This window comes from Oryctolagus cuniculus, chromosome 4 (genome assembly GCF_051225735.1).
Source record: "Oryctolagus cuniculus isolate XC-2025 breed Fujian yellow rabbit chromosome 4, ASM5122573v1, whole genome shotgun sequence".
Classification (NCBI taxonomy): Eukaryota; Metazoa; Chordata; class Mammalia; order Lagomorpha; family Leporidae; genus Oryctolagus; species Oryctolagus cuniculus.
The window spans coordinates 64,417,299-64,436,767 of NC_142870.1; the positions used below are offsets into that span (position 1 = coordinate 64,417,299).

The 19,469-nt window shown below is 36.3% G+C and overlaps 1 protein-coding gene across 1 annotated transcript in view; it reads left to right on the top strand.

Annotated features, from left to right (window-relative positions):
• The first annotated feature begins 948 nt into the window (after positions 1-948).
• TRAT1 (T cell receptor associated transmembrane adaptor 1) overlaps positions 949-19,469 on the top strand; it is a 34,339-nt gene continuing 15,818 nt past the window's right edge. Inside the window, exons 1-3 of the mRNA XM_051819076.3 lie at positions 949-1,195; positions 9,880-9,990; positions 17,801-17,837. Coding sequence (XP_051675036.1) covers positions 1,189-1,195; positions 9,880-9,990; positions 17,801-17,837 — 155 coding nt within the window. The 5' untranslated portion in view covers positions 949-1,188. The remainder of the gene's footprint in view (positions 1,196-9,879; positions 9,991-17,800; positions 17,838-19,469) is intronic.

Here is a 19,469-nt window from a genome sequence, read left to right on the forward strand (position 1 = left end):
TTAACTAGGGGTGCATAACATACTTACACACATTAACGTTTAAGAACTGATGTTGAAGGTCTTGAGTTGTGGTGTAGCAAATTAAGCTGCGACTTACAATGCCAGCAGCTCATATAGGAGTGCTGATTTGAGATTTGAATTTCTGCTAATGCACCTGGGAAGGCAACAGAAGCTGTCCCAAGTGCTTGGGCCCCTCTGCCCATATGAGAGCTAGATGGAGTCCTGGCTCCCGACTTGGCTGTTGTGACCATTTGAGGCATGAACTAGCAATTGGAAAATATCTCTCTGTTTTTCTGTCTTTCAAATAAATAAGTAAATCTTAAAAAAAAAAAAAAGACATAGGAGAGGGAGCGGGAGATGGGAGGGGTGCAGTGGGAGGGAAGTTATGGGGAGGAAAAAGCCATTGAAATCCATAAACTGTACTTTGGAAAATTGTATTTACTAAATAAAAGTTCTAAAAAAAAAAAAAGATGTGAAAGAACTGACACGGGCATTGGCATGGCAGTTGAGAACTAGACTGTTGCCAGGTGGCTCCTGATTGCCCAGACAGCCTCAGAGTGGCTGGGACAGGGTTGGTTGGAAACAAGGCAGGTATCAAATCTCCTGGTAGCAAAATGTACAGAGGGCAATAGTACACAGCAAGTGATCAAAAACTATCATTCCTTTCTGACCGTCATGTTCAAAGCTGAGCATATTCAGAACGGCCTTAGTATTCCCTCATCAGCTAGCATATGCAATTGTCTTTCCATGAGAATTTACTTGTGAGGAGATACCTGGATTCTCTCCAGACATATGAAAGATTTCTTCTAGTCTAATTTGTCGTTTAATTTAGTTATTTATTTTTAAAATAGATTCACGCAGAGACACAAATTCAAATACCAGAGTACAGAGACTTGTAGGATTTTTTTTTCCCACGTTACACAATGTTAAGTCTACTGGTTTCAGATCAGAACTCTAGAAACCTCCATCACCACATTTCCTGTTTGTAACTGAACAAAGTACATACAAAAGAGTTTAAGAAACAGAAGAGCAAGAAAAAAACACACAAGCACTGATAAAGATAAGTTTTACTGCCATGCTGCATATAACTGTAACATTACATTAGAAAAAAAGTTTGTGGGAGCATTTTTAATCAATGCATTTTCCTGATGGCTACATAGAGATTTTTCTGATTTAAAAAGAAGAAGCATGTCAGGTAAGTGGCATTTTTAATTTTCTTCTTTCATTCCTATGCCTAAAAATGTCACTTATAGTTTTCAAGTCTTAACAAAAATACACTTAATATTTGGGATGTAAATTAGCATACTTTTTAAAATGTGAGATAACTTTTAGTATAATTTGAATGCATTTGGAAAATATTAGTGAGTATGATGGACTATATTCTCCTGAAAGAAAAAATGGGCAGTGTTTTTTAATACAAAGCTAGGTGCAGGTGTTCAGTAAGTGTTCATTGATAAGTATGCCATTTGAAGTACTTATTTGAAAAGCAGCTTTTGTTGACCACGCATATTCCCCTGTAGTTTAGTTTAGATATGAGGCAGGATAGGGGTAATTACATTCTAATTTCTCAGAGATTAGGTACTGCAGTATCTTTCCCAGTAATCAACCTGATTGCCAACATTCTGGGAGATGAGAATTTTGAAAAGACCCGTAAAATTTAATCAGTTTTGCAAGGATAGTGAGGATTGGACCCTCGTTGATGTGCTGTTATGAATTCTCACTGATGGCTCATTCCTTCTGTATTCTTTTATTGACTTTTTTAGCTCTTCAGCAAACATCTTTTTTCTAAGAGAAAGCATGTATATTGTATAAGGTGAGAGAATTGTAAAATATACATAAAAAAACAAAAAACTTTCCTATTACTTTAAAAACACAAAATACTATGTTGTATTTCCTTCCTATTTGTATTTCTTTGTAGTATATATAGTTTGCTTAAAATAGCTGGAATGCATAAACTTATATATTCAGATTTTTCACAAACATAATCATTTCCTATTTTATAATGACTTCTTCCTAATCATTTTAATAAATGCACAAAATGACATATATTTGGTTAATTATAATTTGTTTAGTCATTTGTTAATATTTGAACATTTAAGTTTTATCCAACTTAATAATACTTTAAATGACAGAAAGATGAACAATCTTACAGCTTTTTTCTATCCGAATGGTTGTCTTTTGGGAAACATGTCGAGAATTGGATTATGAACTTTTTAAGTCTCATTGCCAAGTTACTTTTCCAAGAGTGATGGTGATTCATTGTTGTCCTAGAAGTTTCTCTCATTCACAGGCTGGTCTCTTTTAAAAATATTTATTAATTTCATAAGCACAACATGCTTACCCATTGTTTTAATATGCATTACTTTAATTATAAGGCTGAAAATTTTTGCATGGGCTTTTAAATGGTAATTCTATCATTTGTAAGTTGTCTGATTATAAATTTTGCTTAATTATTGTGCTTATAGCACTTTTTTTGTTAATTTGTATGGGTCATTTATTAAGTGAAAATATTATATATTATTATGTTTTTGAATTTGCTTCACAGTTTTTTTTATAGATCTGAAAGGATAAGTCACACAGGGCAAATAAGCTGACATCTGATTTTCACATCTCTCTTTGTCTTTCCCAGTTCATAAGTTAGCAAAGAACAAAAGAACAAAAGAATTGTTCTAATTTTGCTTGTCTTATGCAAAAATAGACATTGCAGTACTAGTACGATTGCCGTGATCTAATGATAACGAGCAACTCTGGAAGGGTGACAAGGCCAAAGGCAGTGATTATGACATTAAGCTATTTCCAGGACTAGTTAATTCCAACTGTAGAAGACGTGTGATAAAATGTCCTCCATGACATTTTGTAGTGCAGGTTTCCCCTTCATATGTAATTCAGCGCTCCTCCATTGTCAATTGAAACCTTTCTCAACTCCACAGAAGAGATTCAAATAATAAAAAGTATTTATTCTTAAAGCTTCACATATCTGAAAAGCCAGAACAAAGTAAAGCAAAACTTAATATTAACTAGGAGATATATACAGTAATATATTCTGTATTTAGATAAGTGTAAAGGAAAGTAAATTTGAACACTCCAACAAGTACAAGTTGAAACAATGTATGAGATGAAAAACACAGATCTTTCTGTTCTGTCTACATGCCTATAGTCATTGCATTATCAATAAACATGCTGATATCATAATTCCCATTGTGTTTCTGCCGTCACATAAAATCATATTAGCTGAATCAAATGGTGAAAAACATTCCTTTGGAATACCATTAATTTAAACAATGATACACAATGTAGTTTATATATTTTTAAAAATAATTTTCATTGTCTTCACTCAGTTTTATTTTACCTTGAGCCTACTAAATTGCTTTTTTTTTTGCTTTTGTTTCAGAATAAAAGTATTTCTTTTACAGACTTGGTAGGACTAACTTAGAAATCCATTTTTTAAAAGGTTTATCTATAAAATGGGAAATATTTTATTTGTTTCCTATTTACAGGTTGATGAGCACTTTATCCTCCTTCCCTCTTTCCACCCTCCCTCCTTCTTTTCTTATTTTTCTTTTAATTTTTACCATGACATACTTTCAATTTTCTTTATAATCAAAAGCTTAACCTTCCACTAAACTCAGGTGCATTTCAAATGGCAGATGGATCAAAGACAATGTTTCACCATTTAATTTAGGTAATATTTGGCAATGATTTTATAATTCCAGAAAGATTGTCACTTATAGGTCTCAGTTCTGAGAAATCAATGCCCACAAAGTGCTGGGCTATTTAATCATAGACATCATTATTGGGCAGTCATCCTGACATTTTATTTCATTTTTTTTCAGCATTTTTGAATTGGAAGAAAGAAAAATAATAGGTTTTCTTGAAATGTCAAAAGAAACATAGTAGTTGTTGGGTAAAAGGTTCCACAAAACTATATCACCTTCAGTCTTACCAAGGTGCATCACCTGTAAGAAACAGTAAGTGCATATATGAATCTGAGTGTAGCCAGATACACGCTTAGATTCATCTACACCTAGACTTTGGCAGCACTTCAACCCCAATAGTATGTTTGAAGTTTACCAATCTCAAAAGTTTAATTGTAAAAACAACAAGAAATCCAGTGTAGTGTATACTCTGAAATATCTGGTGCTCACTCCAATATGTATACTTTCTCCAATGAAATTCACTAAGTATTGATTGTTCACCATACACTAGAAAGCATCACACAGGTATGTTTCTAACTTACCTCAAATGGTAGAGTTAGAAACATACCAGGGGATTCCAATTCAATCCCATCAAGGTGGCATGCACCAATGCTATCTCACTAGTCCCAGTGATCAATTTCTGTTCACAATTGATCATAATGATAGGACTAAGAACCAAAGGGATCACATAAACAAGACTAGTGTCTGCAAATACTAGCTGATAGAATAAAAAAGAGAGAGAACGATCCAACATGAGAAGTGAGATACACAGCAGACCCATAGAATGGCAGATGTCCTAAATAGCACTCTGGCCTCAGAATCAGCCCTTAAGGCATGCAGATCTGGCTGAAAAGCCCATGAGACTATTTCAGGTACGAAAAGCCAAGACACTCTGGGAAAAAAAAAAAAAAAACTAAATGAAAGATCTCCACGAGTGAGATCCCATTGGAAAGAACGGGGCCATCAAAGAAGGAGGTACCTTTCTCTGAAGGGAGGAGAGAACTTCCACTTTGACCATCGCCTTGTCTAAATATGATCAGAGTCAGTGAACTCAGGGGCTTCCATAGCCTTGGTAGCTCATGACAAGAGCCTAGGGTGATTACTGATGCCATAAACAAGAGTGTCAATTTGTTAAGTCAACAACAGGAGTCACTGTGCACTTACTCTTCATGTAGGATCTTTGCCCTTAGTGTGCTGTACATTGTGATTTAATGCTATAACTAGTACTCAAATGGTATTTTGCACTTTATGTTTCTGTGTGGGAGCAAACTGTTGAAATCTTTACTTAATGTATGCTAAACTGATCTTCTGTATATAAAGAGAATCGAAAATGAATCTTGATGTGAATGGAAGGGGAGAGGGAGTGGGAAAGGGGAGGGTTGCAGGTGGGAGGGACGTTATGGGGGGGAAGCCATTGTAATCCATAAGCTGTACTTTGGAAATTTATATTCATTAAATAAAAGTTAAAAATAATAAACAACAAAAAAAAGAAAGCATCACACCGGTGAAGAACTGAACTCCAGTTCTTAATGAGATTCAGTGATTTGCACAATACCAATCACACAACTAGTATTTGTCTGCTCTCCTTTCTCCGCACTAAAAACAGATATTCCAAAGCTGGCATTGCTATAATCCTTCTTCCCATCATAGTCTACTCCCTGACATACACCATTCATTTCTCAAACAACTCTTTGTTCATAAAAGATATTTGTTAAAGATTGGTGGATTTCAGATTTTTGATAACTATATTATTTACTTGGTAGCCTGGATGTGATGTGCGAGCTCCCTGCTGTGCTAATGTCTATGATTCCAATGCCTTTTGTTGACGTGGATGATGGGTGTGTATATAGACATTCTTGAAATGCAAAGATGCTCCCTTCTGTAATAGAGTTCTCAAGTAAGAACAGCTTTGTACTAAACTATACACTCTAAACTCACACACTTGTCTTAAAGACGGCCTGTATAGAAATAATTAAGGCATTATATTTATCGCTTTCTCTATTGTTGATTGCTGAAGTAAAGGATTCTGTGGAAACCAAACCTGCCTGTAGGAAGATATTATATTTTCTTAGCTGGGTTTCTTCCCAGAATACATGCAACTGTAGATTTCAAATGCAGTGCCTGCCAATTATTGTTGGTATTAATGGAGTCATAGGTCTTATTAAATTAGAATCTACGGGGGGTCAGCACTGTAACATAGTAGGCTAAACCTCTGCCTGTGGTGCCAACATCCCAGCTATTCCTCTTCTTTCTGCTTATTGCCTGGGAAACCAGTGGAAGATGGCCCAAGTGTTAAACCCTGCACCTGCATGGGAGATCCAGAAGAAGCTCGTGGCTCCTGACTTTGGATTAGCACAGCTCTGGCCCATGTGGATTTGGAGAGTGAAACAGCAGATGGAAGACTTTTCTCTCTGTCTTCCCTCTCTCTATGTGTAACTCTACCTCTCAAATAAATACTGTTTTTAAATCAGCCACCATTAGCCTGTGGCAGTTTAAAATTAAGATCGAAACATAAATCACATTTCTCCTAAATGTTATTGCTAATAATTTCTTGAGTACTTTTGGACTTTTAATAGTTTAAATAGCTACATATAGATTGCATGAGAGTTCTTTTTAAATTGATAAAAGATATATAAATAGAAGTAATTTTAATCAATGAACAATGATACTAGTGATTGCTCCTATTGACAAGAATTTTCACACATTTTGCACATCCAATTTTATAAGAGGCACTGTCTGTACTAAGTAGATACCACACAAATATGGATATATATATATTCACACATATAACACTTGAAGAATTATTGATTAAGGGGAGGTATGAAATCGTGGGAATGTGAATGTGTGAGTATATGCAGATCTACCATTCAAGCTGACATTTTTCACCATTTCGGGGATGGAAAACCTTTTTTTCTGCTAAAAGACCATTTGGATATTTATAATTCTACTTGTGGGCCATACAAAATTATCATCTTAGAAATTAGCCTGCTACAGATATATTGAATTTCAGGTCCCACTGGAAGTTTTCTTTGGAAGGGCCAGACCAAATGATTTTACAAGCTATATATGGCCCACTGTCCAGACAATCCCCATCCCTGAAAGCTAGGAAGTAGCTACTCTTTTTGTGTGTTTGTTTTGTTTTGCAAAGTTGAGCTGTTTATTATTGGCAATCAAAAAAGAGTAAAAGGGGCCAGCCATTGTACAGTAGGTCAAGCCTCTGCTTGTGACACTGGCATTCCCTATCAGAGTGCTTATTCTAGACCCAGCTGCTCCGCTTCTGATCCATCTTCCTGCTACTGCTCTGAGAGGCAGCAGATGATGGCCTAAGGGTTTGGTCCCTGCTTCCTGTGTGGGAGCCCTAGACAGAGTTCCAGGCTCTTGGCTCTAGCCTAGCCTTGGCTGTTGTGGTCATGTGGGACTGAACCAGCAGATGGAAGTGGAAGATCTCTCAAATGAAAAATATTTTTAAGTGTAAAAAATTTTAAAAAGTCATGAAATATAAACTTGAAAATGGAAGTCTTCCTGCTGAAAACTTGCTTCACACTACACTACAAGAGAAAAAATATTGGAAAGGAGAGTGTTAGGACATGTAGACTCTCAAAATCAGAGATAAACTCTGGTCCTTACTAAACAACCTCACAGACATTAGAATTTAGCTTGTGTTTGAAATGACCTCTACCTGATTATGTGAGACAATCATACTCTTACAGTAAATGATAAAACACTGCACTAAAGGAATGTACAACCTGACCCATGTTCTTGCCCTAGTACTATTGACACGGTTTATTACAATTATTGGGACTTTCCTTAAAGATGTTAGTATAAAATGAAGGCTTGCAATATTGATGTGATTGCTTCTTTGTACCTAAAAGCAAAATTATGTTTTGGTGCAAGTCAATGGACTAATAAAACTACTCTAACTCTCCCCTTTAATTGGAAAGAAGAAAGTAAAAATTCTATTTGAAATACAATTTTTTCAAAATGATAGGATGATTTATAGTTAGACTCAGTGCAATTTTTAAAATGACACTGCAACTTTCTGCTTACTTCCTTGAAGTATGACTTCTTATACTATGTTTAATTTGTCCAAACTACAACTGTGTATACGAAATGCTAGTAGCTGTGGGAAATGGAAAGGAGAAAACACTAGAAAGGAGATAGATTATGTTGGGTCTCCCAAGGATGATAAACATTAGAGATTTATTGTTTATGTGTATTTATTTACACCTGCCTCAGAAAAAGAGGTATTAGAGTTCATATAATAGTATAAAAGATAAGTAAATAAGTCAAGGTAAAGAGAAATCAAAGAGCCAATGATATGAATAGATAAAAAAAAGCAAATTACATAATCTTAGAGATTTGCTTAAAGTAGAATATCTATCAAAAACAAATGATTAATTATAATATCTACATGAGCTATATGCCTAAAAATATAACAATTCTTTAGAATATTCCCAGGAGTTTCTACTTGAAACACCAAATGATGTATTAATACTATCTATAGTCCACTGCATCCCTATTAAATAATTAGTTCAATGGTATGTTTCATATGGATGATTCTTTTTCTTAAACCATATTTTGCCTGGATAACAAAGGCAGAAAATGTGGAAAATTTTATCCTTTTTTAAAAAAGATTTATTCATTTATTTGAGAGGCAGAGTTAGAGAGAGAGGGAGACAGAGAGAGAATGGCTGCAACATACAGAGCTGGGCCGATCCAAAGCCAGGAGCTTCTTCTAGGTATCCGGCATGGATGCAAGGGCCCCAAGCACTTGAGCCATCTTCCACTGCTTTCCCTGGGCATTAGCAGAGAGCTGGATTGTAAATGGAGCAGATGGGACTAGAATTGATGCCTATATGGGATGCTGGTACCACAGGTGGAGGCTTAACCTATTGTACAAGAGTGCTGGCTCTGAAAATGTGGAAAATTAAAGAGAATAAAAAGGACAATAACAAATTATTTTAGATTCTATTTCTAACTGCAATCTGAAGTTTAAGTTTCTGTTGCTACATTAGGGCGGATTGTATGCTTTAAGGGTCAGTGAAATCGAAGCAGTCTCAAAATTCTGTTAAGAAACTTTGCAAACATTCCTGGGACATGTCCCAAAATATAAAGACCTCAAAGTTCTTTCTACTGGTTAGATCTTGATAGTTTTGTACAAACAAAATCAATTTTGCCTTTTTTCAGCATGTGATAAGTGAATAATCAAAGTCCAAAGATGTATGCCATAGGGGTTTGATACAATAATTCTAGACTGCACTATTTTTAAAGCAGGGTTACAAGTACATTTTAGTCAAAGTTAATTATTAATAAATTCATTAAGTGCTTAACTTTGGGCAATGCAAATTTCTGCTCAACTCTACTATAGATAAGCTGTAAAATGTATTCTTGGAGAACTTACGTTATATTATAGTTTTCTGCAAAATTGTCTTTACACTGTATAATTGCTATGCTTAAAGTTTTAACAATGGATGAACATCTGCCAAAAACAATAATTTAGATTTTAAGCGATACTATTTAACCACTATTTCTCTTAGAATAACTTGAATGAACAAAAATTTGAAAATGATACTCTTGGTCTATGAGAGAACCATATTAGAACACAAGAAAACATCTAATGTTCTGTTCTTTTAGTAAAATGGCTTGCATTTTATTAGTAAAAATAAAAACTTTAGGTCTCTCAGTTTGAAAAAAAAAGAGATGAGAACACATTCTCATTTATTCTTCTCAAAATTGAGGTCAGTCAAGAGATTGCTTCTATTCACGTGACTCTGATGTGACCAACAGTCTGCATTCATGCAAGCATATATTTCCTGGGGTTGCCACTGGACCTATTACAGGTTAGCACAACTGGCAGTAGTTTCCAAATTCATTTTTTGTAGAGATTATACTCATACTGATCAAACTTCCAAAAGGAAATGCATTTTTTACATGTATGGTGGTGGATATGCCTAATCCAGATTCTTCCTGACATTTCCTGGGAAACAAATTAATATCCAATAGGTCACCAACACCCACTCTGAAATGTGTAAGAAGCTTTGGGTTGTCAATGTTAATCATTTCCTGGTAGAGGATTTGGTCCTTCATTGTGAATAAATGTGATGGCTTTCATTGTGGGTTTAGATAGAACAAAGCAAGTGAGTGAGCAGCTGCTTATACCTGGTATATTTACTTTTGTTTCCAGGAAACTCTGGGTGCCCCTTTTTTCTCTGGGGACTTCTAGCCTTCTTGGGTTTGGCTCTGGTTATATCGCTGATCTTCAACATTTCCCACTATGTGGAAAAGAAGCGACAAGGTAAGACATTTTAACAAGTAGCCACATGATACCTGCTTCAGTGGAGGCTGTAAACTCACTAAAAACATATGGCAGTAGGCAATTTTATGAAGCAACTTTCAATACAATGCTTTTATTTGTAGAAAATCTTTTTAATTTTTTTCACCTTGAGGCTTGTCTTAATTTAATCTGTGATCATATTAAAAAAGTGAAAAAAAAAAAAAAAAACTTCCCAAATTTATCTTATCTCAGCCTGACAGTGTAGAGTTAGAAAGGATTATCCTGGTAACAGGTTTTTCCTGCTTTCATTGAACAAGACATGAAACTGTGGTATATTCTGGAGTAACCACTAAGGCTCTCTGTGATGATGATGGGAAAAGTGGAAAGTGGCTCCTTAAATTTCCACTCAAGCCGTCTCAATATTCCAGCACCATTCAGGTTCCTCATAGGATTTCAGGTAGGGATGGACTCCAAACAGGACTGGCACAGCAAATGACTGAACCCTGGACTTCTTAACAAACACTCCCAGGGGCTAGGTAGGTAAGTCAAGAGGAACCTCTACTGCCATATTTTTCAACAGACTGAGCAGTAGTATCAACCATGCAGATTTTGCCCACATGCAGCATGACTGAAATAGTTGTAATGCCCAGCAATTGGCCCAGCCTTTGCATGCTGTGAAGTACGTGGATAGAAAGATGGAAGAATCAGAGCTCAACTACTTCTGGGAGGTGTCTTCACATTCTAAAGCCAAGAAACTCCTAGGAGTAGAACACTTAATTAGTAAGAAAAGAATATAAAAGAAAGGGTACATGCATTTTCATTTAACAAAGGAAATGAAACCAAATTAACAAAATTAAGTTAGACATGTGCCCAAGAAAAGTTGCATAAATCTAACTTAGAACAATGGTCACATTACAGGGAATGTCCTTGGTCTTCTTGGGAGTATATTCTTAAGTATTTATAACATGTAAAAATGAGGAAGTTATTATGGTAATACAGGTGTGAAAAAAATGAGATACTGAAAAATGAGTGGCATAGTGAGTGAGATCATACAACACTTTAATAGCAAAATCAAGAGTAAGTATCCAGTTTTTCCGATTCTCTGTCCAAAATAATTTCTTCTACTCTTATTTTGTTAACTAAGTGCCTGTGGTTACTCTTAAGACTTTTTTGTCAGGCTGGGCAATGATAGATTGACATGTTTAATCTGAGCCCAGTGGTCTAATTCAGATTTCAACTAGCAAATTTGATTTCCAATCTAAGTAGTCATTTGTTTTTAAGCCTTTTAATTGTGTTGAATTGTGATGAATAAAGATGTTAGGAACCAACATGGTCAAGATCAATACTGGCTAATTTTACTGACTTATTACTTCTGCCCCAGAAGTACTCAACATACCTTCGTTTTTTAGTTTTTTACAACTCAACGTGAAAAGGATTTACAATTCTCATTTTTGGTAGTGTTTGCATTGGAATTTATTTACCTGTGTCCATACCATTTTGCATTATACAACCTCATGAAGTAGTTTACTTAAAATGGCAAGCTGACCAGTGGTAAAAGACAATAGCCTGAATAAAAATGAGAAACCTGCTCATTTTGCTTTTTATGAAGAGGTTTCTTTCTTCTTTGCTTTTCAAGTGTGTAAGCTCTTACTGCCTCAGACAAACTATATATGACTTTATTGCCCAAAAGTAGAGTGGTAGAAAATATTAAAATTTTTTAAAAATCAGGAAATATTACATTGTATTTATTGATGTTTTTGCATATCAATTTCAATTCCCTCAACTTTTTAACAGCAAAACTTTTGAAGTCAACCTGATGTGAATTAGAACTTTGCTATTGATATTTGGCTGGAAAATCTTGTGATATAAGTCAAGTATCATAACTTCTGTGAATCTCAGTTTCTTTATAACATTTGGAAAATACCATCTAGACTATAGAATTTTGAGAATTCTATGTGCATACCTTAGCACAGTGTAAGGAAATTAGTGCATTGGTCATAGGGCTGCTACAGCCCACATCAACTTCTATGAAGTCCTAGGGCTTCCTTCCCTCTTTCCACAAATAATTATTAAGGGCCTATTGTGGCAACATGTCATTTCATTTAATTTCAAAATCTGTTATTTCAGTTAACATTACTTCGTCTGGCCTCTTCGGCACCCACACTATCACTATGCCTTCCAGGTCCTCGCCAGCTTCCTCTTCACTTTCTACCCCCTTCTCTGTATTATTTAAGTCTGTAAAGTCATGTAAGTCACATTCAAGTCTGTTTTTTAGGGAGTTTTCTATAGGTTTTTGTGGAGTTGGTGCTAAAGATTATTGGACCACAAATCATGTTATTTGGGCAGTCATGGGCTCTCCTTAGGTGGACCACACAACCGTAGGTCTTACACAAGGTTTACTTTGAAGCAGCAAATATCAATGCTATAGAAATGCCTTTTGTCTTCATTGTCTTCATCCCAGCTCTGTGCTTCCTCGCTACAGCCCTTTCCCAACTGCCCCAAGTTCTCTTGACATCTTTCCACAATTACAAGCTATCTTCAGAAAGTTCATGGAAATGCATAGTACGAAAAATGTATGCATGTATTTCTATCTTTTTGCACCAAAATTAACTTATATTTTAATTCCATTTTCCACAACTTGTGACATGTCTTCACATTGTAATCATGCTGCCATCCTTTCCATGTTATGTGAACAAATACCATGGTTCTCCCTCACAGAGTCTATGCAGATGTGGGATTAATCTTGCAAACTGTTGGGCTCCTTCTCAGGCCTCCTGAAGCCTTCTGCCTGTCTTGTTTTTCCTGGACAGATTAGAAGAGATTCTATCAATAGCAGCCAGCTTGGGCTGTGAATGCAATGCCCCTCTATCTGGCCTCTTGTAACTTTTTCATGTTTGCAACTTGTGCTATACTTTGTGGCTAAGAAACCTGCAAGATATGACTCCACCTTGGCAAAGAGTCAGTGAATAAGTGTTGCTGGTGTATCAAATAGTTTACAAAAGAAAATCTCTATCCCAGCAACCGTACAGTATCTACACATTCAATCAGATAGACAAGATAAGCCTCTCCTTGATGTTTCCTCTAGCAGCTAGGTAGGAGCCTTAAAATATGGTTCTTTCTTCCCCTGAAAATAAATCTTTCATTTGTTTGTGATTCTTTGTCCAATTCCGTTCCTTAGGAGGATTGTATTTATTTCATTTTCTGATAGGTATATACTAGTTTTGTCTCCTTTAAATCCAAAGAATATTCTTTATCCAGTGCTCCCTCTCTGTTTTGGGGAGAATAAATAAGTGCATGGCTTGTCATTCATGAAAGGCCTATCTGTGTATCTGCTATTCAGTAGAAATTCATGTCATTTTTCATATTTTCATGATGAAAATGTATCAGAAAGATTTTATGATGGAGTTCCAACAATGAGCGGCTGTTTCTTGTTGCAGTGAATTGTGCATAGAAGGATGAACACTAGAAAGGAGAAAACATAAAAGCAGATGTATTTGCATCATACCCTCTCAACCGTGAACCTGACCACAACTGTTTGCATATGAATCACAGGAGAGAATTTTGAAAACTTACCTACCTCTTCTCACATGCAATCCTACGCATTTAACTGCTTCGTTTCAAAGCACATTTTTAAACTTTGCTAAATAGCATTGAAAATTACAAGGCAGAGTGTATTTTTAAATAAACATATGAACCCTTATGACAGAGCAAGATCTTTTTAGGAGCTTGGGCTTGCTGACCTTTAGTCTCATTTATAACCTCCGACTCTTTCATTACTGCCCCCATTGAAAGAGATCATATTTTATTAGTCTTCTTCTAGGAAGAAGTTTTATAGTATAAAACTAAAATCACTCAATACTGATCTCTCAGCTCCTGATTACACACTTAAACTCTAAAAGTCTCGTGGTATGTGATATTCTTGAACTTCTTAAATCCAATTTCAGGGTGCTTCTTCAATAGAGCTGGTTTGAAATGTAATGTCCTCTACCCATTACTTATTTTTTTCCCATTGTTTTCATTTCCTTTCCTTCTATATGAGCATCACATTATTATATTGTATCATTTATGGAGCTGTTTCTGTTCCTTTTTCTTCCCACAATGCTTTCTGTTCTTACTTCTAATTTTGTTTTCTGTTCATGATCCATTCATCTGTGTCTGCCTTTTGCAGAATTATCCGTTTGTGTATTGTACAAGTACACTTTTCAGGCACTAACACTTGTACTTCCTACCCTTCCAATTGAAAAAAATCTATATTCTCCTCTAAAAGTATTAGTATGTTTTGGAGGATTTTTTTACTCTATTCCATTTTTTTCTTATTCTAATTTAAAAGTGACACTATTTTTGTTTTCAAATTATCATTGTCTTTTCTTTCAAGTTAATGTTTAGTTGTTCTTGTCAAAGGTGAGAGTTTAGTAATTTTATTCCAAATCAAGTCTTATTTATGAATTTTTTAAGTTCAAAATACCCTCTTAGTAGTGCCAGCCTGATTCAGCTAACTCATTTAATGAAGAAACTTCCCAGTTGAAATAGTCACAGCAAAACTGTGGCTTGTTATAGCACATGTATTATGATGTACAATATCCATAAGGATTTTTTTTCATTTTATAAAATGTTTTAACGAATTATTGTATTTACTTTTCCACATCTATTCCTTCTTATAGACATTATATCCCTACTTTGTTGAAAAACTGAGAATCACAGTTTTAAAGTTGTTGTCTTATGGCAAATACCTGGCAGATGTGGTCCCAAATCTGAAGTTTTTTGTTTCCTTACTCTGATTTTTTCCCATAGTGTATTAGGCTACAATTTGACTAAATTTTTGTACATGCAGTTTAATTCCAGACAAATCTGAATAATAATCATAATAATCACCTGAGAATAAGCATTCCCTTCACATAGAAACCAACATGTATGTCACCTCCTGTTTTATTTTCCAATGGACAATTTTCTGACCTGTATTAGCTACTTTTTCTTCTGAGATTACTGATATTATTTTAACTTCTCAAAGCTTTGGATTCTCCTGGACTGTTATTAACTGGCCACTGTGTACCATCACTGTGTTCTCTTGGCCTTCTCCCAGCATCCATGTCCATTCATATTCACACAACTAATCTGAAAAAAGTTGATAATAACTGCATCTCCTATGTGCAACTCATGGTAGGACACTTCCTGTGGACTAGATGACGTGTATTTCTGACATATCCCAAATGAATTATATTCTTCACTTTTGGTCCCATAGCAATTTACTAAATAAATCTTCCCTCATTTGGTCCTTCACAGAATTCTTCCAGACAAATTGATGTGTGACATGTCCATCTGCCGTTGTGATTATTTTCATAAATTGTTCCACTAATGTTTCTTTAATGATTAGTAACATCTCTTGCGTATAACTGAACTTTGTTGCACAGAAATCTAACTAAAAGTAATATTGTAGCCATTTGGTGACTTAATTTTGTGAAAATGTTATTGTCAGTTCCTTACCAACAAACAGTGCTTCATCATTTGTTAAATCTGAAAGATCACCATTTGGTTACAGTTGCTGAGTCATGGTCAGAGGTTCAGATAACACTGGTCTTATTTTTCTATGAATAGGTTTTATTTGATATCAATTTGAATAAGAAGCATTCAAATATAACAAATATCATGCTATATGTCTCAATCCTGTTCAACATCAATATTTCTTGAGTGGATTATACAGATTTCTTCATAATAAGGATCTTCATTATCAAAACTGTACCCCACTGCTGAGGAAGCCTCACCGGGATATCCTACCTCCTCACAGGCTGCTCCACTGAGCATTATGTACTAGGGAGGGGGCAGCTACCCGGCCCTGCCTGTGCCAGGCAGGTGCCTCCCAGAGCTTATGGGGTAATACCAAGATCTGGTCTGGTTTGAGCAGGGGGCCTGTAGTGCTGCCGTGCTGTGGGGGTGGTAGTAACCCCAAAGGTGTTTTCCAGGGTCCTGGGAGGGTGGCTCAGTGCCAGTAATTCTAGCCCCAAGCTCACACAGATGCTTCTGTTTAGAATCCAGAAGCTTATGGGCCGGCGCTGTGACTCAGTAGGCTAATTCTCCACCTTGCGGCGCCGGCACACCGGGTTCTAGTCCCGGTCGGGGCGCCAGATTCTGTCCTGGTTGCCCCTCTTCCAGGCCAGCTCTCTGCTATGGCCCGGGAGTGCAGTGGAGGATGGCCCAGGTCCTTGGGCCCTGCACCCCATGGGAGACCAGGAGAAACACCTGGCTCCTGGCTTCAGATCAGCGCGATGCGCCAGCCGCAGCGTGCCGGCCGCGGCGGCCATTGGAGGGTGAACCAACGGCAAAAAGGAAGACCTTTCTCTCTGTCTCTCTCTCTCTCTTTCTCACTGTCCACTCTGCCTGTCAAAAAAAAAAAAAAAAAAAAAAAAAAAAAAAAAAGAGAATCCAGAAGCTTAGGCCCCATGCTGGGTTGGTGTAAGGAGGTAGAAATCGAACCCAGACACTCTATGGGGTGAAACCACCTCAAAAGAATGGGTTGATCTTTAAGTGCAGCTGATTGCAGCAAGAGGGGGCAGAGAACCACAAACTGAGGGTGGAAGCCATTGGCGTCACCTCTTAAGTGCCTTGTATAAGTTCCTGGTTACTTCTCCGTTCCAGTCTCCTGCTCCTGCTGTTCTTACCCCCATCCCCTCCCCATGCCACCCACCTAGGATCCAACATTTCCCTCCGCCTCCTGGCTTCATCCCTCCTTCTGCCCATTTTGGGTCTTTGGGGGTGGCACCAGCAGATGGGGGGGTCTCTCTTGAAATAAAACTTTTAAAAGCAAAAAAAAAAAAGTACTCTAAATTTTTTCTTAATTTTCTTCTTGTAATCATTATGAATCTGTTGCTTTCACTAAAAAATATTAAAACCATGTTTTCCCGTATCTTTTTGAATATATATATGCATTTAACTAGAAATAAAAATACTTCCTTTATTTTGCCTTTGAACGACTAACTTCAAATTTCAACAGTGGGTTACTTACTGAGTTGTGGCTCATAGTTTTTTCATGGTTTTATTGGTCTAATAACAATTCTGGTAAGCCTTGTCTCTGCAGACCAAAGGGAATTATTTCCTATAGAAGCCATCTTACTGTTTTGATTAATTCTAAACACTGCTTTAAAGCCTTGTCCAGGTTCTTCCTGGGACCCTCATCTTTCCTTACCACTATTGGTACCATGTGGATGGCGGGTCAGTATGACCAGAACCACCTTCTTGATATTATTTTGTGTCATTGCTCACGTGCCAAGAAATGTTAACACTTTTAGGATAGTTGGATAAATGAGACACAGACACGCACACACACACACACACACACACAGGATTGTCCTATGGTTTTCAATTTTTTTGGTTGTTGTTCTTTTAATTTAATGTACTTATTTATTTATGGTAAGGGGAAAAAAAAAAAAACCCTGTCCAAGTGTGAACGAAGAGAAAAACTTATTTGAAGGATGCAGAGGTGTTTCCTGGAACTGAAGGACAGACAGTACGGGCATGCCACACAAAGGACTGCACCAACAGGGAGGCAGGAATGGAGGCCCCCCATTTCTTTCCGTAGTCTTTCCCCGAATAAAATGGCCATACCTCCAGGCTCCATATCACTTACAAGATGTACTATTTCCATTCTAAACTATCAAGAGAGAATCTGAATGGTCCAAATAGGTTATGTTTTTATCCCTAGTTTAATTAGAGATAGCTCAAATGACTTAATCAAAGATGTTGACTGACACTTAGGCTAATATTACCCTAGAACGGTCTGTAGATTTAACAAATGTATATCAAAGATTATTTTAATTTGTGTATTTTGAATATCTTTCAGATTATATGTACAGATACTCTGATGACTACATTCCCAGGTATGTTGAAATTGATTCGTGATGCCCAACTAATAAGGAAAGGTAAAAAATGTTACATTGCTTATAGATTTAGCTCAAGGATATTGAACTTGGGTTAAAATAAAATTAAAAGTGAATTTTAATTACTTTTATTCCCATCTGAAGATTAAAAGCTACAAGATTACTATCTTCCCTAATTATTAACTCATCCTGAGTCAATGAGAGAGCCAGATGAAGAATGAAATGAGACTCTATGCTGGCATCTACAGAATTCTCATTCATTTCAGGAGCATATATCCTAATTAGGACTCAGATCAGCCTGTTGGAATGCAGTTAACTATATACAGATTTATGTCTCAGAATTCGGAGTACAAAAAAATCTAGCATTACCAAGTATAATTTAAGATTTGTATACAAACACATTAAAAAAACAAAACTGTTTGGCAATGTGCTGTTTGTAAGGGAAATGATAACAGGAAAATGTAATACATATATGCTATAAAATAATATACAATTATAGATATAAATTATTTTATTTAATACTTTCTGAGGTATTTGCAGAGAAATTTTACAGTATCAACTTTTTTTTAAAAAAAAGTAAAGTTTATGGTGTAAATTCTACTACAGAAATTTCATTTTCTTGGACAGAATATCCTGACCCAAACATATAATTAATTTGGAGATTTTTGTTTTAGAAGTAGAAAAAAATCTAAATCAAAAAATTTCCTAGAGGGATGTTGAAATTGCTAGACTGAAAAGGCTTTGAAAAGCAGAGCTTTGCACTGTGTAGGATAAGAATTGGAGCCTCTTTTGGCCTCTAAAATGCTTTAAAAAAATCTTTCACGTGTGAAAATGTCTCTAGCAGATTCAGGATCTGAGCTGCAGGCACTCCCATACACAAATGCACCAAATTTTTATTTTTATGATTACGCTTAGCTTCAGATTCTTTTGACTTTTTTTTTTAAAGATGTATTTGAAAGTCAAAGTTACAGAGAGGGAGAGGCAGAGACAGAGAGAGACAATCTTCCATCTGCTTGTTAACCGTGAAGTGACTGCAAAGGCCAGGGCAGAGCCAAGCCTAAGCCAGGAGCCAGGGGCTTCATCCATGTCTCCCATGTGGGTCCAGGGGCCCAAGCACTTGGGCCATCTTCTGCTGCTTTTCCTGGCCCATTAACAGGGAACTGCATCCTAAGTGGGGCAGCTGGGACATGAACTGGCACCCACATGGGATGCTGACACTGCAGGCGGCAGGTTTACCCACTGTACCACAGTGCCGGCCCCACCCTCAGATTTTTTAACATTAGGTAATTTCAAGTCATTAATTCATATTGAATGATTTGATGATCACCTTACAGTTTGCTAAAACAAACGTGAATAAAGTCCTAAATATCTACAAAGTAGAAGTGAATCTCTTTGGTGATTGGTTTGATACTTGTAATTTGTAAGGCAATTTAGATATAATGTGATGGAAAGTTCATTTAGCTAAAGACCAGATTGGTGGTTTGGGAACTAGGATGGGAAGAGCCAGAGGGGTAAACTGATAAATTACTCATCTCAGTGCCAGCAGGCTCTTAGCCATAGGGCAAGTGCGGAAAAGAGGCTTGCTCTTTTATAAAACCATTCAGTGAATAAATATTAATAAACAAGCACTAT